The sequence below is a fragment of the Pseudophryne corroboree genome, chromosome 1 (genome assembly GCF_028390025.1).
Source record: "Pseudophryne corroboree isolate aPseCor3 chromosome 1, aPseCor3.hap2, whole genome shotgun sequence".
Lineage (NCBI taxonomy): Eukaryota > Metazoa > Chordata > Amphibia > Anura > Myobatrachidae > Pseudophryne > Pseudophryne corroboree.
The window spans coordinates 288,439,019-288,465,002 of NC_086444.1; the positions used below are offsets into that span (position 1 = coordinate 288,439,019).

The 25,984-nt window shown below is 44.0% G+C and overlaps 1 protein-coding gene across 3 annotated transcripts in view; it reads right to left on the reverse strand.

Annotated features, from left to right (window-relative positions):
- RNFT2 (ring finger protein, transmembrane 2) overlaps window positions 1-25,984 on the reverse strand; it is a 230,487-nt gene that overhangs the window by 199,472 nt on the left and 5,031 nt on the right. For all 3 annotated transcript variants that reach the window (XR_010251555.1, XM_063964343.1, XM_063964342.1), the window contains exon 2: window positions 18,544-18,766. Coding sequence is in view for 2 of the 3 variants with exons in the window: in XM_063964343.1 (XP_063820413.1) it covers window positions 18,544-18,617 (74 nt within the window). In the remaining variant the exon portion in view is untranslated. The remainder of the gene's footprint in view (window positions 1-18,543; window positions 18,767-25,984) is intronic.

The window sequence follows — 25,984 nt, forward strand, 5'->3', positions numbered from 1 at the left end:
TCCCTCTGTGCATCTCGCATATATAGAAATGCATCCTTTAAATGCTCTATAGTCAATAAAACACTGTCCCTGTCAAGGGTATCAATATTTTCAGTCAAGGAATCCGACCAAGCCACCCCAGCGCTGCACATCCAGGCTGAGGCGATCGCTGGTCGCAGTATAACACCAGTATGTGTGTATATACTTTTTAGGATATTTTCCAGCCTCCTATCAGCTGGCTCCTTGAGGGCGGCCCTATCTGGAGACGGTACCGCCACTTGTTTTGATAAGCGTGTGAGCGCCTTATCCACCCTAAGGGGTGTTTCCCAACGCGCCCTAACTTCTGGCGGGAAAGGGTATACCGCCAATAATTTTCTATCGGGGGAAACCCACGCATCATCACACACTTCAGTTAATTTATCTGATTCAGGAAAAACTACAGGTAGTTTTTTCACACTCCACATAATACCCTTTTTTGTGGTACTTGTAGTATCAGAAATATGTAACACCTCCTTCATTGCCCTTAACAAGTAACGTGTGGCCCTAAAGGAAAATACGTTTGTTTCTTCACCGTCGACACTGGAGTCAGTGTCCGTGTCTGTGTCTGTGTCGACCGACTGAGGTAAAAGGACGTTTTAACGCCCCTGACGGTGTTTGAGACGCCTGGACAGGTACTAATTGGTTTGCCGGCCGTCTCATGTCGTCAACCGACCTTGCAGCGTGTTGACATTATCACGTAATTTCTTAAATAAGCCATCCATTCCGGTGTCGACTCCCTAGAGAGTGACATCACCATTACAGGCAATTGCTCCGCCTCCTCACCAACATCGTCCTCATACATGTCGACACACACGTACCGACACACAGCACACACACAGGGAATGCTCTGATAGAGGACAGGACCCCACTAGCCCTTTGGAGAGACAGAGGGAGAGTTTGCCAGCACACACCAAAACGCTATAATTATACAGGGACAACCTTTATATAAGTGTTTTTCCCTTATAGCATCTTAATATATATAATCATATCGCCAAATAAGTGCCCCCCCTCTCTGTTTTAACCCTGTTTCTGTAGTGCAGTGCAGGGGAGAGCCTGGGAGCCTTCCCACCAGCATTTCTGTGAGGGAAAATGGCGCTGTGTGCTGAGGAGAATAGGCCACGCCCCCTTTTCGGCGGGCTTCTTCTCCCGTTTTTCTGAGACCTGGCAGGGGTTAAATACATCCATATAGCCCCAGGGGCTATATGTGATGTATTTTTTAGCCAGAATAAGGTATTCTCATTGCTGCCCAGGGCGCCCCCTGCAGCGCCCTGCACCCTCCGTGACCGCTGGTGTGAAGTGTGTGACAACAATGGCGCACAGCTGCAGTGCTGTGCGCTACCTCATGAAGACTGAAAAGTCTTCTGCCGCCGGTTTCTGGACCTCTTCACTTTTCGGCATCTGCAAGGGGGTCGGCGGCGCGGCTCCGGGACCGGACTCCATGGCTGGGCCTGTGAGTAGCCTAAGAAGCCAATCCATCCTGCACGCAGGTGAGTTCACTTCTTCTCCTCCCTCGTTGCAGTGAGCCTGTTGCCAGCAGGACTCACTGTAAAATAAAAAACCTAAAAACTTTTTCTAAGCAACTCTTTAGGAGAGCCACCTAGATTGCACCCTGCTCGGACGGGCACAAAAACCTAACTGAGGCTTGGAGGAGGGTCATAGGGGGAGGAGCCAGTGCACACCACCTGATCCTAAAGCTTTATTTTTGTGCCCTGTCTCCTGCGGAGCCGCTAATCCCCATGGTCCTGACGGAGTCCCCAGCATCCACTAGGACGTCAGAGAAATATATATATATCACACTAGTACTGCAGCCGGACAGGTATATATTATGTAATGACGGACCTGCTGGACACTGTCTGTCAGCACTGCAGACTCCTAAAGTAAGCTACTAGTATCAAGAAGATAGAAAAAAAAAAAAAAAACCACGGGTAGGTGGTATACAATTATGGATGGACGAGCGACTGCCGACACAGAGGTAGCTACAGCCGTGGACTACCGTACTGTGTCTGCTGCTAATATAGACTGGATGATAATGAGATAAAATTAAAATATATATATATATCACACTAGTACTGCAGCCGGACAGGTATATATTATGTAATGACGGACCTGCTGGACACTGTCTGTCAGCACTGCAGACTCCTAAAGTAAGCTACTAGTATCAAGAAGATAGAAAAAAAAAAAACCACGGGTAGGTGGTATACAATTATGGATGGACGAGCGACTGCCGACACAGAGGTAGCTACAGCCGTGGACTACCGTACTGTGTCTGCTGCTAATATAGACTGGATGATAATGAGATAAAATTAAAATATATATATATATATCACACTAGTACTGCAGCCGGACAGGTATATATTATGTAATGACGGACCTGCTGGACACTGTCTGTCAGCACTGCAGACTCCTAAAGTAAGCTACTAGTATCAAGAAGATAGAAAAAAAAACAAACCACGGGTAGGTGGTATACAATTATGGATGGACGAGCGACTGCCGACACAGAGGTAGCTACAGCCGTGGACTACCGTACTGTGTCTGCTGCTAATATAGACTGGATGATAATGAGATAAAATTAAAATATATATATATATATCACACTAGTACTGCAGCCGGACAGGTATATATTATGTAATGACGGACCTGCTGGACACTGTCTGTCAGCACTGTGCAGACTCCTAAAGTAAGCTACTAGTATCAAGAAGATAGAAAAAAAAAAAACCACGGGTAGGTGGTATACAATTATGGATGGACGAGCGACTGCCGACACAGAGGTAGCTACAGCCGTGGACTACCGTACTGTGTCTGCTGCTAATATAGACTGGATGATAATGAGATAAAATTAAAATATATATATATATATATATCACACTAGTACTGCAGCCGGACAGGTATATATTATGTAATGACGGACCTGCTGGACACTGTCTGTCAGACTCAGCACTGCAGACTCCTAAAGTAAGCTACTAGTATCAAAATGATAGAAAAAAAAAAAAAACACGGGTAGGTGGTATACAATTATGGATGGACGAGCGACTGCCGACACAGAGGTAGCTACAGCCGTGGACTACCGTACTGTGTCTGCTGCTAATATAGACTGGATGATAATGAGATAAAATTAAAATATATATATATCACACTAGTACTGCAGCCGGACAGGTATATATTATGTAATGACGGACCTGCTGGACACTGTCTGCAGAATGCGTTTATAAAAACACCACACGACGAGTGTTTAACTTTTTCAGGCAGACAATCACAATATACTGGTGGTCAGCAGACAATCACAATACTGGTGGTCAGTGGTCACTGGTCAGTCACACTGGCAGTGGCACTCTGGCAGCAAAAGTGTGCACTGTACTTAAATATGTACTCCTGCTATAACTGCTCCCCAGTCTCCCCCACTATTAAGCTGTGTGAGCAGTGAGCACTCAGCACAGTCAGATAATGATATACAGTATTACATATGATGCAGCACACTGGGCTGAGCACAGATATGGTATGTGTATGTGACTGTGTCACACTGTGTATCGTTTTTTTTCAGGCAGAGAACGGATTAATTAAACTGGTGGTCACTGGTCACACTATCAGCAGCAAGTAGTACTCCTCCTAATAATATGCTCCCCAAAATTTGTGTCTCTCTCTAGTATCTAGTCTAAACGGAGAGGACGCCAGCCACGTCCTCTCCCTATCAATCTCAATGCACGTGTGAAAATGGCGGCGACGCGCGGCTCCTTATATAGAATCCGAGTCTCGCGATAGAATCCGAGCCTCGCGAGAATCCGACAGCGGGATGATGACGTTCGGGCGCGCTCGGGTTAACCGAGCAAGGCGGGAAGATCCGAGTCGCTCGGCCCCGTGTAAAAAAAACTGAAGTTCGGGCGGGTTCGGATTCCGAGGAACCGAACCCGCTCATCTCTATTTTAAATACCTACTGGTAAATCCTTTTCTCGTAGTCCATAAGGGATATTAGGGACAGATTGGTACGATGGGGTTTAGACGGGTCCAAAAGAGCCAATGCACTTTAAATTTCTTCAACTGGGTGTGCTGGCTCGTCACCTCTATGCCCCCTCCCACAAGCAGTTATAGGTAAAACAGTGCCCGAAGGAGAAAGGACATACTTGAGAGAAGGAACATAACGACAAGAAGTGTGGTGAGATTTACACACCAGCACACCATAACATAACCGGGCCAGCAACAGCTGGCAACAGAAACAGCAACCGCTGAACAGGTAACACATAACAGAGAACCTGCAGAAAGTCACCGCACCGAGGCGGGCGCCCAATATCCCTTATGGACTACGAAAAAAGGATTTACCGGTAGGTATTTAAAATTCTATTTTCTCTAGCATCCATAAGAGATAATGGGGACAGATTAGTTCAATGGGGATGTCCCAAAGCTTCCAGAATGGGCGGGAACGTGCGGAGATTGCTGCAGCACCGCCTGCCCAAACTGGGTATCCTCTTTGGCCAGGGTATCAAATTTGTAATATTTCACAAAAGTGTTCTTCCCCGACCAGGTAGCCGCTCGGCATAGTTGCAAGGCCGAGACTCCATGGGCAGCCGCCCAGGAAGAGCTCACCCTGACCTTGTAGAGTGGGGAACACGTAAGGCTGCCAACACATAGGCCTGTTGGATAGTAAGCCTAAACCAGCGAGCAATGGTCTGCTTTGAAGTAGGACAACCCTTTTTCTGTGCATCATAAAGCACGAATAAGGAATCAGTCTTCCTGACCCGAGCTGTGCGCCTGACATAGATCTTCAAAGCATGCACAACATCCAAAGACTCCGGAGGAGCCAAAGCTTCAGAACAGGACGGAACCACAATAGGTTGATTCAGGTGGAATGCGGAGACAACCTTCGGCAGGAATTGCCGTCTAGTCCGGAGCTCCGCTCTGTCCTTGTAAAAGACCAAGTAGGGACTTTTACACGATAAGGCCCCCAATTCTGAGACGCGTCTAGCAGAAGCCAAGGCCAGTAACATCACTGTCTTCCACGTGAGGTACTTGTCTTCTACAGTCATCAGAGGCTCAAACCAGTAGAAATTTCAACACTACATCCAAAGCCCAGGGTGCCGTAGGCGGCACAAAGGGAGGTAGTATGTGGAGTACCCCTTGTAAAAAGGTCTGAACTTCTGGCAACACAGCCAATATCTTCTGAAAGAAAATTGAGAGAGCTGAAATCTGGACCTTAACGGAACCCAGACGTAAGCCCTTATCCACACCAGCCTGCAGGAAATGGAGGAAACGTTCCAAGTGAAACTCTGCAGGCAGATACGTGCCTTCCTCGCACCAAGAGACATATCTCCTCCAGATATGATAGTGTTTTGATGTCACAGGTTTTCTGGCTTGCACCATAGTGGTAAAATATATATACAAGTGCTGCGCTTGAGGTGAGCTAGGTTAATTGGTACTTAGTGAAAAAATAAGTATATAAATAGGTGTCTGCTCCAATCAATCAACAGCTCACACGGAACTTGCTGATAAACAAATTTAATAATACACACAAGATAAATAAAAAGACAATTGTAAAAACAAATGTTTAAAACTAGCTCAAGCACACTGATACATTTGCTGAATGGATCACTGAAATAAAAAGTTTGTAAATAGTGTCACTTCAATGTTGCCACAATAGACCTGATTGTGGTCTCTTTGTATCAATTGGAACTGATAAATGACAGTTAGTACAGCCTGTTGGAGAATGAATGTAAGAAACTCTTGTACCTCTAAGCTACTGGCGTCCCAGTGCAGAGGAGAAGCCGCTGATTATAATTACCCGTCCTGCGGGAAATGCAATGACGCGGCACAAGAGGTACCGGAGCAGCTACCGTGCGTCCGCCGTTGGCACTAGCAAAGTGCAGATGGTAGGATCTTGGCGAGCCGGTAGTGGTGCTGCAGTGATACGCTGGGCTGGCGTTCCGGTTAAAAGTTCTCCACAGCTGATTGAGCAGGTTCAAGAAGCACCACTGCGGGTGAAAGTGACTGGCAACACTCAGTGCGTCCGTGAGCAATACGAAGGAGTGACGTCAACGCGTTTCGTCCCGTATCCCGGGACTTCCTCAAGACGATGGGGCTCACACTATGGAGGCCCGTATTTAACTCCTCAAAAGGACCCACCTCTAAATTCATTAGGGGTCCTGGTGTGCATACTTGATTGATTACTAAGATAAAATTAAATAAAACAAAAGACATGCAAGTTCCGCCTGATTGTAATGATCAAATCTAAAATTAATAATCGTGATACTATATAATAGAATTAAGAAACGATTACCAAAATGAGGTAAATAAAGAGATGGTAGAATGAATTAATTAATTAACCAGGATGATATTTTCTTCTGAGCGTAGTAACATCTATAGTCGGTTTCATACTAAAAGGGTAACATAATAATAAGCTCCACACTGGTCAACAGGTGCACATAATTGGCAATGACCCAAGATTAGTTAGTATACCCAAGAAACAGCAATGTAATAATTTTCCCAATTTATGAAGAACATAGTAAGAAACAGCAAATTATCATTGATTTATATGTGTTTAGATAGATACTGAATGTAAAAATATAAACCTAAATATACTCATAGACATATGTGTATATAAAAATAAATAAACATACCTACACATTTATTCGTATTAATTAATGGTTTATAACAGATAAGATGATTCAGAAATAATAATAACTCATAATAATAATAAAGGTAATAATGATCAAAAATAAATAAATGATATATATATATATATAAATAAAATCGATAGATACACATATAAATATATAAATAAAAAAATTGTAAAAAAGTATAATTTAGATATAATAATAATGAATACATATATATAATAAAAAAATCTTTTGATAATAAAAAAAAAATAAAAAAAAAATATATAAATAAATAAATAAAAAATATATATATAAAAATATATAAATAATAATAAAAAAATGTTTTCTAAAATTAATGGAATAAATAAAATGAATAGAAGGCAGAGACATAAGGACCATCAGGCAAGATCCCAATAATTAGAATCCAGCTAGAATAATTTAATCTATGCATGAATAATCGATAGCTTCATTTAACCCTCTAGGGTTGAGAGTATCGAGTTTGAAAATCCATGCAGATTCACCCAAACAAAGCTGTCTAAATCTATTCCCTCCTCTTTTTGTTTGACTGAACTGTTCAACTCCCATCACTGATAGACCATTGGGGTCTCCATTATGACATTTGGCAAAGTGTCGAGAGACACTATGTTTAAAGGATTTATTAAGAATATTGCACCTATGTTCCCTGAAACGGGTCTTTATGGATCTAATGGTCCTGCCTACATATTGTAGTTGGCAGGGACACTGGAGAACATACACGGAGTATGTAGAATCACAATTGAGAAATTGTTTAATTGGAAAACTTACTCCATTGCTAGTAGAGGTGACCTTAGTTGCCCTATTTCTCATGTAACTGCAGGTCAAACAAACAGATCTGTTACATTTAAAATTACCTGCAGGCCTATTGGGGAGCCAAGTATTGAAAGTAGCTTCATTACTCTTAGCAGATTTTTCAGATCTTAAATCACTGGGAGCTAGTATATTGCCAAGGTTGGTATTCTTCTTATAGATCATCCTTGGTTTAAAACCAATGGAATTGCTTAATATGGGATCCTGTTTCAGAATATCGAAATTGGTGTTAACAATTTTCTTAATTGTATGTGATTTGGAATTGAACTTAGAGATGAACTTCAGCTCACCCATAGTAGAGTCACCTCGGTCCAATTTTGCAGAGTGAACACTCCCCAAGGTGTCGGCAGGATTTATTGATGTAGAGATGGGTTCTGAGGGCGTCAATGATGAAACTGACGTGAGGGCTTCAACCAAAAGGTTATGTGGATAGCCCCTTCTTTCAAAATGTCCAATCATAATTTTGGATTGTGCAAAGAAATCTTCATCACGAATACAATTGCGTCTTAAACGCATTAATTGGTTTCTGGGAATATTCTTAATCCATGGTTTAAAGTGGGCACTATCGTAATGTAAATAATTACTCGTGCCCACTGGTTTGGCATAGTTGTTAGAGATAATCAGATTGTTCTGAATAGAGAAAGTGACATCAAGATAGTTGATTGAGTCAAAATCAAAAGTGTAAGTGAAGGTGAGATTGTAAGTGTTGTGATTAAGAAAATTAACAAATTCCTGTGCTAAAGAAGGGCCCCCGTTCCAAATAATAAGCAAATCATCAATAAAGCGGCTATAGAGGACCAGGTTCTCTCTATAGGGGCCGCTCCAAATAAGCTCTTCCTCAAAGCGGCCCATATAGAGATTCGCAAAGCTTGGTGCGAACCTGGTCCCCATAGCTGTGCCCAGTGCCTGTAAATAATAGGTGTCACCAAAAAGAAAATAATTGTGAGTGAGAATAAACAGAATAGAACTATTGACAAAATCACGTCTTTCCTTACTTAAATTGGGATCTCTCCTTAAATAGTAATCAACTGCTTCAATCCCAGCTGTGTGGGGAATATTGGTGTACAGGGCCTGGACGTCAAGGGTGAGGAAACCCCACCCTTCCGTCCAGCTTCGTCCCACCATTTTTTGTAAAATATGCTTGGTGTCTTTAATATGTGACTGTAAATTGGTCACATGATTTTGCAAGTGCTCATCAACAAAATGTGACAAATTAGACGTGAGGGAACCCACACCAGAAATTATGGGGCGACCGGGTGGTGACAAAAGTGTTTTGTGAATTTTGGGAAGGTGATAAAAAACTGGAGTGATAGGATGTGTACACTGTAAAAAATAAAACTCATCTTCTGATATCACCTTCTCACTTCTTGCACAATCCAATAGGCTAATGAAATCTTTCTGAAACGGGACAGTAGGATTAGCCGACAAAACAGTGTAATATTGAGTGTCCTGCAGTTGTCTAAGCGCTTCTGAGGTATAGTCTGCTCTACTTTGAAGTACAATACCCCCTCCCTTGTCTGCTGGTCTGATGACAAGGGAGAGGGTTTCCCTCAATTCCTTGAGGGCTGTTCTCTCTTTTTTGGACAAGTTGGAGGAAAAATTCAAATGGTGGAAATTGGGTTTTTTTGGAGGTTTTTGACAAAGAGATTTAAGATCACTTAGGGTCTTATTATAAAATATAGTGATAGCTGGACTTTTATGCTCAAGAGGAAAAAATTGAGATTTCCTCTTGAATTTGGAAAAATGTGTAGAATCCTTCAATGAATCTATATCAAACAGTTTAACTTCATCATTAGATTCACTGTATAATTGTTCTAAATAATGTAACCCCAATTTGTCAGAATCATCCAAAATAATCGGTATTTGTAACTGATCTTGTTGATCAGAATTACGGTTAAGTTTTTTAGATGCGAAAAAACGTTTTCTGCATAAATCTCTCGTAAATCTATTAAGATCTAAAAAAAGCTCGAAAATGTTGGGTTCTTTAGTAGGGGCAAAATTTAACCCTTTTTGTAAAAGGGAGATTTGATCATTAGAAAGTTTATGGGGTGATAGATTGAATATACCGCTCTCAGCTATCTGAATCTCGCCCTTCTGTTTATTCTTTCTTTTTCTTCCTCCTCTGCTTCCTCTCTTACTCTGCGTTTTTTTGAGGTTGAGCTGTCGAGGGGATCGTATGGATTTGGATGGTGGTATTTGGACAACTGGTAAAAATCCTTTGGCTGATCAGATTGTGTACCCTCACCAATTTGCTTGGTTTTAGGTCTAGTACCAGTATCTTGATAGGTATTGGCCCTAGATTCATAGTTAGTTGCCCCTACTAAAGAACCCAACATTTTCGAGCTTTTTTTAGATCTTAATAGATTTACGAGAGATTTATGCAGAAAACGTTTTTTCGCATCTAAAAAACTTAACCGTAATTCTGATCAACAAGATCAGTTACAAATACCGATTATTTTGGATGATTCTGACAAATTGGGGTTACATTATTTAGAACAATTATACAGTGAATCTAATGATGAAGTTAAACTGTTTGATATAGATTCATTGAAGGATTCTACACATTTTTCCAAATTCAAGAGGAAATCTCAATTTTTTCCTCTTGAGCATAAAAGTCCAGCTATCACTATATTTTATAATAAGACCCTAAGTGATCTTAAATCTCTTTGTCAAAAACCTCCAAAAAAACCCAATTTCCACCATTTGAATTTTTCCTCCAACTTGTCCAAAAAAGAGAGAACAGCCCTCAAGGAATTGAGGGAAACCCTCTCCCTTGTCATCAGACCAGCAGACAAGGGAGGGGGTATTGTACTTCAAAGTAGAGCAGACTATACCTCAGAAGCGCTTAGACAACTGCAGGACACTCAATATTACACTGTTTTGTCGGCTAATCCTACTGTCCCGTTTCAGAAAGATTTCATTAGCCTATTGGATTGTGCAAGAAGTGAGAAGGTGATATCAGAAGATGAGTTTTATTTTTTACAGTGTACACATCCTATCACTCCAGTTTTTTATCACCTTCCCAAAATTCACAAAACACTTTTGTCACCACCCGGTCGCCCCATAATTTCTGGTGTGGGTTCCCTCACGTCTAATTTGTCACATTTTGTTGATGAGCACTTGCAAAATCATGTGACCAATTTACAGTCACATATTAAAGACACCAAGCATATTTTACAAAAAATGGTGGGACGAAGCTGGACGGAAGGGTGGGGTTTCCTCACCCTTGACGTCCAGGCCCTGTACACCAATATTCCCCACACAGCTGGGATTGAAGCAGTTGATTACTATTTAAGGAGAGATCCCAATTTAAGTAAGGAAAGACGTGATTTTGTCAATAGTTCTATTCTGTTTATTCTCACTCACAATTATTTTCTTTTTGGTGACACCTATTATTTACAGGCACTGGGCACAGCTATGGGGACCAGGTTCGCACCAAGCTTTGCGAATCTCTATATGGGCCGCTTTGAGGAAGAGCTTATTTGGAGCGGCCCCTATAGAGAGAACCTGGTCCTCTATAGCCGCTTTATTGATGATTTGCTTATTATTTGGAACGGGGGCCCTTCTTTAGCACAGGAATTTGTTAATTTTCTTAATCACAACACTTACAATCTCACCTTCACTTACACTTTTGATTTTGACTCAATCAACTATCTTGATGTCACTTTCTCTATTCAGAACAATCTGATTATCTCTAACAACTATGCCAAACCAGTGGGCACGAGTAATTATTTACATTACGATAGTGCCCACTTTAAACCATGGATTAAGAATATTCCCAGAAACCAATTAATGCGTTTAAGACGCAATTGTATTCGTGATGAAGATTTCTTTGCACAATCCAAAATTATGATTGGACATTTTGAAAGAAGGGGCTATCCACATAACCTTTTGGTTGAAGCCCTCACGTCAGTTTCATCATTGACGCCCTCAGAACCCATCTCTACATCAATAAATCCTGCCGACACCTTGGGGAGTGTTCACTCTGCAAAATTGGACCGAGGTGACTCTACTATGGGTGAGCTGAAGTTCATCTCTAAGTTCAATTCCAAATCACATACAATTAAGAAAATTGTTAACACCAATTTCGATATTCTGAAACAGGATCCCATATTAAGCAATTCCATTGGTTTTAAACCAAGGATGATCTATAAGAAGAATACCAACCTTGGCAATATACTAGCTCCCAGTGATTTAAGATCTGAAAAATCTGCTAAGAGTAATGAAGCTACTTTCAATACTTGGCTCCCCAATAGGCCTGCAGGTAATTTTAAATGTAACAGATCTGTTTGTTTGACCTGCAGTTACATGAGAAATAGGGCAACTAAGGTCACCTCTACTAGCAATGGAGTAAGTTTTCCAATTAAACAATTTCTCAATTGTGATTCTACATACTCCGTGTATGTTCTCCAGTGTCCCTGCCAACTACAATATGTAGGCAGGACCATTAGATCCATAAAGACCCGTTTCAGGGAACATAGGTGCAATATTCTTAATAAATCCTTTAAACATAGTGTCTCTCGACACTTTGCCAAATGTCATAATGGAGACCCCAATGGTCTATCAGTGATGGGAGTTGAACAGTTCAGTCAAACAAAAAGAGGAGGGAATAGATTTAGACAGCTTTGTTTGGGTGAATCTGCATGGATTTTCAAACTCGATACTCTCAACCCTAGAGGGTTAAATGAAGCTATCGATTATTCATGCATAGATTAAATTATTCTAGCTGGATTCTAATTATTGGGATCTTGCCTGATGGTCCTTATGTCTCTGCCTTCTATTCATTTTATTTATTCCATTAATTTTAGAAAACATTTTTTTATTATTATTTATATATTTTTATATATATATTTTTTATTTATTTATTTATTTATATTTTTTTTTTTTTTTTTTTATTATCAAAAGATTTTTTTATTATATATATGTATTCATTATTATTATATCTAAATTATACTTTTTTACAATTTTTTTATTTATATATTTATATGTGTATCTATCGATTTTATTTATATATATATATATCATTTATTTATTTTTGATCATTATTACCTTTATTATTATTATGAGTTATTATTATTTCTGAATCATCTTATCTGTTATAAACCATTAATTAATACGAATAAATGTGTAGGTATGTTTATTTATTTTTATTTTTATATACACATATGTCTATGAGTATATTTAGGTTTATATTTTTACATTCAGTATCTATCTAAACACATATAAATCAATGATAATTTGCTGTTTCTTACTATGTTCTTCATAAATTGGGAAAATTATTACATTGCTGTTTCTTGGGTATACTAACTAATCTTGGGTCATTGCCAATTATGTGCACCTGTTGACCAGTGTGGAGCTTATTATTATGTTACCCTTTTAGTATGAAACCGACTATAGATGTTACTACGCTCAGAAGAAAATATCATCCTGGTTAATTAATTAATTCATTCTACCATCTCTTTATTTACCTCATTTTGGTAATCGTTTCTTAATTCTATTATATAGTATCACGATTATTAATTTTAGATTTGATCATTACAATCAGGCGGAACTTGCATGTCTTTTGTTTTATTTAATTTTATCTTAGTAATCAATCAAGTATGCACACCAGGACCCCTAATGAATTTAGAGGTGGGTCCTTTTGAGGAGTTAAATACGGGCCTCCATAGTGTGAGCCCCATCGTCTTGAGGAAGTCCCGGGATACGGGACGAAACGCGTTGACGTCACTCCTTCGTATTGCTCACGGACGCACTGAGTGTTGCCAGTCACTTTCACCCGCAGTGGTGCTTCTTGAACCTGCTCAATCAGCTGTGGAGAACTTTTAACCGGAACGCCAGCCCAGCGTATCACTGCAGCACCACTACCGGCTCGCCAAGATCCTACCATCTGCACTTTGCTAGTGCCAACGGCGGACGCACGGTAGCTGCTCCGGTACCTCTTGTGCCGCGTCATTGCATTTCCCGCAGGACGGGTAATTATAATCAGCGGCTTCTCCTCTGCACTGGGACGCCAGTAGCTTAGAGGTACAAGAGTTTCTTACATTCATTCTCCAACAGGCTGTACTAACTGTCATTTATCAGTTCCAATTGATACAAAGAGACCACAATCAGGTCTATTGTGGCAACATTGAAGTGACACTATTTACAAACTTTTTATTTCAGTGATCCATTCAGCAAATGTATCAGTGTGCTTGAGCTAGTTTTAAACATTTGTTTTTACAATTGTCTTTTTATTTATCTTGTGTGTATTATTAAATTTGTTTATCAGCAAGTTCCGTGTGAGCTGTTGATTGATTGGAGCAGACACCTATTTATATACTTATTTTTTCACTAAGTACCAATTAACCTAGCTCACCTCAAGCGCAGCACTTGTATATATATTTTATTTCTGTCTTTTGGGGGAAATAGCAGTCCCCCAGTGCTTGCAGCTGTTGTCCAGCTTTCTTTGAATTTATTTAATCAAGGTGCGCCAGGAGTGGGAGTGTTTACACACTCCCAAAAAACCTTTTTGTCTTTGCACCATAGTGGTAATTACTTTTTTGGAAAGCCCTTTGTGAGATAGGATGTTCCGCTCAACTTCCATGCCGTCAAATGAAGCCCCCGTAAGTCCCAGTAGACGAACGGCCCTTGCTGAAGAAGATCCTTTCTTAGCGGCAGAGGCCAAAGGTCTTCTATGGACATGTCCAGTAGAGTTGCGTACCACGCCCTTCAGGGGCCAATCCGGCGCAATCAGGATTGCTTGTACTCTGTGTTGTCTGATCCGCTGGAGCACCCTTGGGATCAATGGAATTGGAGGGAATAGGTAGACCAGCCGGTAAGGCCAAGGCGACGTCAGCGCATCCACTGCACTCGCCTGAGGGTCTCTGGTTCGCGAGCAGTAGCAGCGAAGCTTCTTGTTGAAACGAGACGCCATCATGTCAATCTGCGGGTATCCCCACCTGTCGACAATCTGTTGAAACACCTGAGGATGTAATCCCCACTCCCCCGGGTGGAGGTCGTGGTGACTCAGTAAGTCTGCTTCCCAGTTATCCACTCCTGGAATGAAAATCGCAGACTCCTCATGCGTCGTGAGGAGGATCCAATCCTGAATCCCGAAATATCGACCTTCCAGCAGGTTGGAAGACCGTAACCACCACAGGAGTAAAATCCTGGCCTGGGGTGCCAGTTGAATCATCCGGTGCATCTGAAGATGTGAACCGGACCACTTGTTCAGGATGTCCAATTGGAAGGGTCTGGCATGGAACCTTCTGAACTGTATCGCCTCGTACGAGGCTACCATTTTTCCCAATAATTTTATGCAAAGATGAATGGAAACTCAAGCAGGTCGGAGAACCATGCGAACCATCACTTGAAGTGTTCTCACCTTGTCCTCTGGGAGGAACACTCTTTGAGCTACAGTATCCAGTATCATATCCAGAAACAGTAGCCTTTCAGATGGTTCCAGTTGAGACTTCTGTAGATTGAGGATCCACCCGTGGTAAGACAGAAGTTGGATAGTGCCATCTATATGGAGCAGTAGAAGCTCCCTGGAACTTGCTTTTATCAGGAGATCGTCCAGGTAAGGGACAATGTTGACCCCCTGGAGTCTGGGCTGGAACATAATTTCCGCCATCACCTTCGTGAACACCCTCGGAGCTGTAGACAGGCCTGAAACTGGTAGTGATCGTTCAGTAGGGCGAACCGCACATAGGCCTGATGAGGAAGCCAAATTGGGATATGTAGGTAGGCGTCCTTGATATTCAGGGACACGAGGAATTCCTGTTGTTACAGGCCAGCGATCACCGATCTCAAAGATTCCATCTGGAATTTGAAAACCTTCAGGTAAGGATTCAAGGACTTCAGATTCAAAATGGGTCTCACAGACCCGTCTGGTTTTGGTACTACGAACAGACTGGAGTAGTAACCTTGTCCTTGCTATAGTAGGGGTACTGGAACAATGACCTGGGACTGGACCAACTTATTGATGGCCAGTAGTAGAGTAACACGCATATCTTCCAAACCTGGCAAGTCTTATTTGAAAAATCGTTGGGGAGGAGCACCGTCGAACTCCAGCTTGTAACCCTGAGAGATAAGGTCCCTTACCTATGCATCTTGGCAGGAACCCTCCCAGACGTGGCTGTAGTGACGTAACCGAGCTCCCACCATGAGATCCCTTCGGGGTGGGAGGGCACCGTCATGCCGAAGCCTTTGTGGGAGCTGAACTTGTGCTCTGTTCCTGAGAGCCAGCAACGGCTGGTTTCTTAGGCTTACCTCTGGAGCCTCTGGCTGCATTGGAGGCACCCGGGCCCTAGATCGAAATCTGGAGGACCGAAAGGACTGAGTAGACCAGGCATGTCCAAATTGTGGCCCCCCAGCTGTTGTGAAACTACATATCCCAGCATGTCCTGACACAGTTTTGCTGTCAGAGAATGCTAAAGCAGTGTCAGAGCATGCTGGGATTTGTAATTTCTCAACAGCTGGAGGGCCGCAGTTTGGACATGCCTGGAGTAGACGGTCCCGGGTAGGAACATTTAGCAGGCGGAGCCCCTGAAGGATGAAACGTGGGTTTCCCAGCAGTAGCTTTGGAGATCCATGCGTCCAATTCAGCTCCGAAGAGCCATTCACCTGTGAAGGGAAGAGACTCCACATTACATTTGGAGTCAGCGTCTGCCATCCACTGACGCAACCATATGGCTCTGCATGCAGACACAGCCATAGCAGTGGTTCTAGCATTTATATTGCCAATCTCTTTAAGGGAGTCACAGAGGATTCTTGCCGTGTCCAGAATGTGTTTTAGGAAAGTTACAGTAGTAACCAAGGTCATATCACCCGAAAGACCCGCTTGAATCTGAGTAGCCCATGTATGAATGGCATGTGCCATCCAGCAACCAGCAATGACCGGTCTTTGAGCTACACCTGCAGCAGTGTAGATAGATTTCAGAGTGGTGTAAATTTTCCTATCCCCCGAGTCCTTTACCGTACAAGAACCCGGAGCAGGGAGCACCGCCTTTTTAGAAAGGTGAGAGACTGAGACATCTACTGCTGGAGATTCTTCCCAGAGTTTCCTGCCTTCAGGGGGAAATGGGAAGGTATTTAAAAACCTTTTGGACACCTGATATTTTTTATCTGGATTTTTCCAGGATATTTTAAATAAATCATCCAATTCCTTGGAATCAGGAAAAGTGACTGTCAGTTTGTCTTGTGGAAGTGATTAGTAGCGTCTTCCAGGGGGAGCTTTAACACATCCCGTATGGCCAACATGAGGGGTTCGATACCCTGTGTAGGGGTGGAATCCCTACTAATGGGATCCCCATCATCCCCATCCCCCTGTACATCATCATCAGAATCTGATAAAATTGCTGGTAAAGCTAATTTTTGTGCACCTGTAGCTGACAGCGGGGCGATAGGAAGCATCAGCCTTAGCAGTTAGGCTAGCCACTGCTTGTTGCAGTTCTTGTGTTTTATTGGCATTGGCAGTGAGCTGAGATGACATATCCGACATCATAGTTTTTATAGCCCCCAGACAGGAAGGCTCTTTATTAGCATTTTGTGATGACTGACTACACTGCTCACAGGATATGGAGCCCGATGAAATAGGGGAGAATCTGGCATAACATACAATGCATGACTTCTGTTTCACCATAATGAAATACAGAAAAAAATACACATATAACACAGACTGAATACAATACAAGCCTGCCCCACTGCATGTGAGAGAAGACACAGATGAGAGGACACCAGTGCTGTACAGCCCCAGTGAGACTGTCAGCGTTTTATGTAGTAATATATAACCGTTATACTGCTGTACAAAAAATTCCCCAGAGGAATGCAAACTGTGCATGAATAGCGACTCTCCCCCTCTATACCTGGTACCAGTGATCCTGTGACAGTTTGGAGGAGCTGTAGGAGGCTGCTGCTGCTGCTTATGCAGAGGAAGGCACCAAAATGCAGCTGAGCCTGCTCTGATGTAGCTCCGCCCCTCACTATGGCGCAGGAGCTACTAATAAGTTTTATACTGGTTATGTCTCTACAGGCTGTGTAGCCTCACTTAAATGATTGGTAGAACACACCACCAGCCAGTCTCACGCAGGGGCACCCGCGGGTTCCCCCCAGGAGGGACCCGTATGCCTCACCCACGCTTCTGCCGCACAATGAACCGGGGGGCCCCCCCAACGGGGCCCCCGGTTTGTACTCAGCACAACGATCACCTTCAGGCTCTGCTAGGGGTGTGCGGTAGACTGCGGCAGCTAAGGCGCAGTGCCCCGCTGAACAAACAGCCTCTCAGGACGGTGGTCCTGCAGCGGAGAAGCAGCTCTGCACCTAATGAGGCCGGTGACCGTCTCCCCACCTTATTCCCACGGTGCAGGTATGCTGTTGCCCAAACAGCATACCGAAATAAGTAAAAGTTTAAATGAAATTGAAGAAAAACTCTGGAGCTTGCAGAGTGTGCATCCTCTCCTGAGGGTACTTTTTTCTAAACTGCCTGTGGGAGGGGGCATAGAGGGGAGGAGCCAGCACACCCAGTTGAAGAAATTTAAAGTGCACTGGCTCCTTTGGACCCGTCTATACCCCATTGTACTAATCTGTCCCCAATATCCCTTATGGTTGCTAGAGAAAATTAATAAAATATAAAAATACCTCCTGATTCACAGAAATGGCAACTGGGTTAACTTCATAATGTATTCAGCCCTATAATGCATTCTAATAATTATATCTGAGGATACGATAGCAATCACCCCTCTCTTGGTAACGTATTCTATAAGACATCCCAACCTTATAGAATACTGAAACGGTTTTATGTCCATGCAAAGTGGATGTCTCTGGTTATTGGCACAGTTTACACATGATAAAGTCATTAGACAAATATTGTATTAGCCTTGGATGTTGTAAAGTCATCTTACGAAGACTTTTTATAATGTAAAACAGCAATTTTTCTAGCCTCTACTGATCGAAACTTAAGTGAAATTATCTCACAAATATAAACCACTGAATAACTGAATGATGTAAGTGCTAACAATATGGAAGTGATTTACAACCAAAACTTTGACACAAGTTCTTGTGAACTTTTACAAGAAATAATTCATATATTCATAAAAAAACAAGTGACTTTTCATTTTACCTATCTGGAGGAGGGTTGTCTGTTAGGCTGCTGTGTCTTCTCTGCATTGTCCTCAGGACCTTGAAACAATACATTTAAGGGTACTGTCTATGGGTAGGGTGAGCAGGCTGCAATATTTTTGTTAGTAGGCCTTGAACACATGAGTGGTCTTCGTGTTGATGACTTTGCAGATAGAGTTCCGAGACCATACCAGAGCCTCTTCAACATTGCTTAAGCCCGCCAACTGGACATGTAATCGGGAACAAAACAAGAGAGAGTAACAATGATCAATTTGTTTTCTCAAGATAAACCAGTAACATGGTGGTACCGCTGAGTAACATCATACATAAATATTAATATAATATATAGTTAGAATAGTGTAACATTATTTAGACATGTATGATTTAGCTAAACCAATAATAATGAAAAAAAAAACTAAGGGTTACAAGTCTCACTTTACTGCCCATAAAACAGATAATAAGATTTTACTTACCGATAAATCTATTTCTCGTAGTCCGTAGTGGATGCTGGGACTCCGTAAGGACCATGGGGAATAGCGGCTCCGCAGGAGACAGGGCACAAAATAAAAGCTTAAGGATCAGGTGGTGTGCACTGGCCCCTCCCCCTATGACCCTCCTCCAAGCCTCAGTTAGGATACTGTGCCCGGACGAGCGTACATAATAAGGAAGGATATTGAATCCCGGGTAAGACTCATACCAGCCACACCAATCACACCGTACAACTCGTGATCTGAACCCAGTTAACAGTATGATAAACGCAAAGGAGCCTCTGAAAAGATGGCTCACAACAATAATAACCCGAATTTTTGTAACAATAACTATATACAAGTATTGCAGACAATCCGCACTAGGGATGGGCGCCCAGCATCCACTACGGACTACGAGAAATAGATTTATCGGTAAGTAAAATCTTATTTTCTCTGACGTCCTAGTGGATGCTGGGACTCCGTAAGGACCATGGGGATTATACCAAAGCTCCCAAACGGGCGGGAGAGTGCGGATGACTCTGCAGCACCGAATGAGAGAACTCCAGGTCCTCCTCAGCCAGGGTATCAAATTTGTAGAATTTAGCAAACGTGTTTGCCCCTGACCAAGTAGCTGCTCGGCAAAGTTGTAAAGCCGAGACCCCTCGGGCAGCCGCCCAAGATGAGCCCACTTTCCTTGTGGAATGGGCTTTTACTGATTTTGGTTGTGGCAATCCTGCCACAGAATGTGCAAGCTGAATTGTACTACAAATCCAACGAGCAATCGTCTGCTTTGAAGCAGGAGCACCCAGCTTGTTGGGTGCATACAGGATAAACAGCGAGTCAGATTTTCTGACTCCAGCCGTCCTGGAAACATATATTTTCAAGGCCCTGACAACGTCAAGCAACTTAGAGTCCTCTAAGTCCCTGGTAGCCGCAGGTACCACAATAGGTTGGTTCATGTGAAATGCAGAAACCACCTTAGGTAGAAATTGAGGACGAGTCCTCAATTCCGCCCTGTCAGAATGAAAAATTAAGTAAGGGCTTTTATATGATAAAGCCGCCAATTCTGACACACGCCTGGCTGAAGCCAAGGCTAACAGCATCGACACCTTCCATGTGAGATATTTTAAGTCCACAGTGGAAAGTGGTTCAAACCAATGTGACTTTAGAAAACTCAACACAACATTGAGATCCCAAGGTGCCACTGGAGGCACAAAAGGAGGCTGTATGTGCAGCACCCCTTTTACAAAAGTCTGAACTTCAGGTACTGAAGCCAGTTCTTTCTGGAAGAAAATCGACAGGGCCGAAATTTGAACCTTAATGGACCCCAATTTTAGGCCCATAGACAGTCCTGTTTGCAGGAAATGAAGGAAACGACCCAGTTGAAATTCCTCTGTAGGGGCCTTCTTGGCCTCACACCACGCAACATATTTACGCCAAATGCGGTGATAATGTTTTGCGGTTACGTCCTTCCTGGCTTTGACCAGAGTAGGGATGACTTCTTCTGGAATGCCTTTTTCCCTCAGGATCCGGCGTTCAACCGCCATGCCGTCAAACGCAGCCGCGGTAAGTCTTGGAACAGACAAGGCCCCTGCAGTAGCAGGTCCTTTCTTAGAGGTAGAGGCCACGGTTCGTCCGTGATCATCTCTTGAAGTTCCGGGTACCAAGTCCTTCTTGGCCAATCCGGAACCACGAGTATAGTTCTTACTCCTCTCCTTCTTATGATTCTCAGTACTTTTGGTATGAGAGGCAGAGGAGGGAACACATACACTGACTGGTACACCCACGGCGTTACCAGAGCGTCCACTGCTATTGCCTGAGGGTCCCTTGACCTGGCGCAATATCTGTCCAGTTTTTTGTTTAGACGTGACGCCATCATGTCCACCTTTGGTTTTTCCCAACGGTTTACAATCAGGTGGAAGACTTCTGGGTGAAGTCCCCACTCTCCCGGGTGAAGGTCGTGTCTGCTGAGGAAGTCTGCTTCCCAGTTGTCCACTCCCGGAATGAACACTGCTGACAGTGCTATCACATGATTTTCCGCCCAGCGAAGAATCCTTGCAGCTTCTGCCATTGCCCTCCTGCTTCTCGTGCCGCCCTGTCTGTTTACGTGGGCGACTGACGTGATGTTGTCCGATTGGATCAACACCGCCTGACCCTGAAGCAGAGGTTTTGCTTGACTTAGGGCATTGTAAATGGCCCTTAGTTCCAGAATGTTTATATGAAGAGATGTTTCCATGCTTGACCACAAGCCCTGGAAATTCCTTCCCTGTGTGACTGCTCCCCAGCCTCTCAGGCTGGCATCCGTGGTTACCAGGATCCAATCCTGAATGCCAAATCTGCGGCCCTCTAGTAGATGAGCACTCTGCAGCCACCACAGGAGAGACACCCTTGTCCTTGGCGACAGGGTTATCCGCTGATGCATCTGCAGATGCGATCCGGACCATTTGTCCAGTAGATCCCACTGAAAAGTTCTTGCATGGAATCTTCCGAATGGAATCGCTTCGTAAGAAGCCACCATTTTTCCCAGGACCCTCGTGCACTGATGCACTGAGACCTGTCCTGGTTTTAGGAGGTTCCTGACTAGCTCGGATAACTCCCTGGCCTTCTCCTCCGGGAGAAACACCTTCTTCTGGACTGTGTCCAAAATCATTCCTAGGAACAGTAGACGTGTCGTTGGAATCAGCTGCGATTTTGGAATATTTAGAATCCACCCGTGCTGACGTAACACTACCTGAGATAGTGCTACTCCGACTTCTAACTGTTCCCTGGATCTTGCCCTTATCAGGAGATCGTCCAAGTAAGGGATAATTAAAATGCCTTTTCTTCGTAGAAGAATCATCATTTCGGCCATTACCTTGGTAAAGACCCGAGGTGCCGTGGACAATCCAAACGGCAGCGTCTGAAACTGATAATGACAGTTTTGTACTACAAACCTGAGGTACCCTTGGTGAGAAGGGTATATTGGGACGTGGAGATAAGCATCTTTGATGTCCAGAGACACCATATAGTCCCCTTCTTCCAGGTTCGCTATCACTGCTCTGAGTGACTCCATCTTGAATTTGAACCTTTTTATGTAAGTGTTCAAGGATTTCAGATTTAAAATTGGTCTCACCGAGCCGTCCGGCTTCGGTACCACAAACAGCGTGGAATAATACCCCTTTCCCTGTTGCAGGAGGGGTACCTTGATTATCACCTGCTGGGAATACAGCTTGTGAATGGCTTCCAAAACTGCCTCCCTGTCGGAGGGAGACTTTGGTAAAGCAGACTTCAGGAACCGATGAGTGGGAAACGTCTCGAATTCCAGTTTGTACCCCTGCGATACTACCTGTAGAATCCAGGGATCCACTTGCGAGTGAGCCCACTGCGCGTTGAAATTCTTGAGACGGGCCCCCACCATATCTGAGTCTGCTTGTAAAGCCCCAGCGTCATGCTGAAGACTTGGCAGAAGCAGGGGAGGGCTTCTGCTCCTGGGAAGCGGCTGCATGGTGCAGTCTTTTTCCTCTTCCTCTGCCCCGGGGCAGAAAGGAGTGGCCTTTTGCTCGCTTGTACTTATGGGAACGAAAGGACTGAGTTTGAAAAGACGGTGTCTTTTTCTGCTGATGTGGAGTGACCTGGGGTAAAAAGGTGGATTTTCCAGCCGTTGCCGTGGCCACCAGGTCCGATAGACCAGCCCCAAATAACTCCTCCCCTTTATACGGCAATACTTCCATGTGCCGTTTGGAATCCGCATCCCCTGACCACTGTCGCGTCCATAACGCTCTTCTGGCAGAGATGGACATAGCACTTACTCTTGATGCCAGGGTGCAAATATCCCTCTGTGCATCACGCATATATAGTAATGCATCCTTTAAATGTTCTATAGTTAACAAAATATTGTCCCTATCCAGGGTATCAATATTCTCGGTCAGGGAATCCGACCATGCGACTCCAGCACTGCACATCCAGGCTGAGGCGATTGCTGGTCGCAGTATAACACCAGTATGTGTGTATAAACTTTTTAGGATATTTTCCAGCCTTCTATCAGCTGGTTCTTTGAGGGTAGCCGTATCAGGAGACGGTAACGCTACTTGTTTTGATAAACGTGTGAGCGCCTTATCTACCCTAGGGGGTGTTTCCCAACGCGCCCTAACCTCTGGCGGGAAAGGATATAATGCTAATAATTTTTTAGAAATTAGCTGTTTTTTATCGGGGGAAACCCACGCTTTTTCACACACCTCATTTATTTCCTCTGACTCAGGAAAAAATATTGGTAGTTTTTTCTCACCCCACATAATACCCTTCTTTGTGGTACTTGTAGTGTCAGAAAGGTTCAATGCCTCTTTCATTGCCGTGATCATGTAACGTGTGGCCCTACTGGACATTACGTTTGTCTCGTCACCGTCGACACTAGACTCAGTATCTGTGTCAGGGTCTGTGTCGACCCACTGAGGTAACGGGCGTTTTAGCGCCCCTGACAGTGTTTGAGACGCCTGGACAGGCACTAATTGATTTGCCGGCTGTCTCATGTCGTCAACAGTTTTTTGTAAATTGCTGACATTATCACTTAATTGTTTAAATACAATCATCCAGTCAGGTGTCGACTCCCTAGGGGGTGACATCACCAACACAGGCAACTGCTCCGCCTCCACATCATTTTCCTCCTCATACATGTCGACACACGCGTACCGACACACAGCACACACACCGGGAATGCTCTGATAGAGGACAGGACCCCACTTAGCCCTTTGGAGAGACAGAGGGAGAGTCTGCCAGCACACACCCAGCGCTATATATATATATATAGGGATAGCCTTATATAAGTGTTATTCCCTTATAGCTGCTGTTAATATATTTATTTGCTGCCAAACGTGCCCCCCCTTCTCTTTTTTACCCTGATTCTGAAGCAGGACTGCAGGGGAGAGTCAGGGAGCCGTCCTTCCAGCGGAGCTGTGAGGGAAAATGGCGCTTGTGTGCTGAGGAGATAGGCTCCGCCCCTTCACGACGTCCTTATCTCCCGCTTTTTTGTGTAAAATGGCAGGGGATTAAAATACATCCATATAGCCCAGGAGCTATATGTGATGTATTCTGTTTTGCCACCTAAGGTATTCTGTTATATTGCGTCTCAGGGCGCTCTGCCAGCAGGACTCACTGAAAATAAAAAAAACCTAACTAAACTTTTATTCTAAGCAGCTCAGGAGAGCCACCTAGATTGCACCCTTCTCGGCCGGGCACAAAAATCTAACTGAGGCTTGGAGGAGGGTCATAGGGGGAGGAGCCAGTGCACACCACTTGATCCTTAAGCTTTTATTTTGTGCCCTGTCTCCTGCGGAGCCGCTATTCCCCATGGTCCTTACGGAGTCCCAGCATCCACTAGGACGTCAGAGAAAACCTTAATTACTGTTCCCATGACCTGAAAAACCATCTAAATATCCAGAAAGTACTGAAACAAGATCCACTTGCAGTATAAGTATAGATCAGTAGCTTACATGTCATCTAGAGGCATTATAAAACAGTAAACTTACTACAAGGGTGAATTTACTCTAATGCCAAGCTGACCCATTTATATTCAGCCCTACCTGTTCTGGACGTGGACCATTCACTCTTGTGAAATGCTTAATGTAAATTAATGAATGAAAATGAGCTCAGGACATTATTCAGCTTCAAGTGCAGTTTTGCTGTTAGCAAAACTGCAACTGCATACGATCGCATGCTGGGGGCTGTCCAGCACTGTGATCGCAATCTAATTGCGACTGAATCCTAATTAGATCGTGTTCGCAGTAACTATGGTTGACCCCTGTCTGCGCAGCCTGGCTGTTATAGCAGATGCACCAGAGTCAAGTCTTGTTTCGCCGCAACGCTGCCCCCGAGCGCCACACGAATGCCCCTGCCTGTCAATCAGACAGAGGCGTTCGCATTTCACAGGCTGCGCACACATACTGGCCGAAAATTCGGGAAAAGGCGATTGCATTAGCGATGCGTGCTGAATAATTCATCTATAAAGTCCCACAAATATTAAATATTACTGTCTCCCCCAGCTCCCATCTCAGTACTGTCCCCCTACCCTGCTCTCACCTCATGCCAGCATTATGCCCTCCCCAGCTCTCACCTCATCTCATCACTGTACCCCTACCCTGCTCTCACCTCATGCCAGCATGATGCCCTCCCCAGCTCTCACCTCATCACTGTCCCCCTACCCTGCTCTCACCTCATGCCAGAATTATGCCCTCCCCAGCTCTCACCTCATCTCATCACTGTTCCCCTACCCTGCTCTCACCTCATGCCAGCATTATACCCTCCCCAGCTCTCACCTCATCACTGTCCCCCTACCCTGCTCTCACCTCATGCCAGCATTATGCCCTCCCCAGCTCTCACCTCATCATTGTCCCCCTACCCTGCTCTCACCTCATGCCAGCATTATACCCTCCCCAGCTCTCGCCTCATCTCATCACTGTCCCCTTCCCAGCAGTGTTCTCATCCTATGTCAGTATTGTCACCTTCCAAGCTCTTACCACATCTCATCAGCTCACACCTCATCTCAGCACTCTTGTCAGCACTGTCCCCGCCCCAACTTTCTCCTCATATCAGCGCTGTCCTAACCCCAGCTCTCTCCTCATCTCATCACTGTCCCCTACCCAGCTCTCTTCTCAGCAGTGTTCTCATCCTATGTCAGTATTGTCACCTTCCAAGCTCTTACCGCATCTCATCACTGCCCCCTCCTCAGCTCTCACCTCATCTCAGCACTCTTGTCAGTACTGTCCCCACCCCAGCTCTCACCTCATCTCATCACTGTCCCCTTCTCAGCTCTCTTCTCAGCAGTGTTCTCATCCTATGTCAGTATTGTCACCTTCCACGCTCTTAACGCATCTCATCACTGCCCCCTCATCAGCTCTCACCTCATTTCAGCACTCTTGTCATCATCAAACCACTGCACCCACCCCAACTCTCTCCTCATATCAGCATGTCCTAACCCCAGCTCTCAACACATCTCAGCACTGT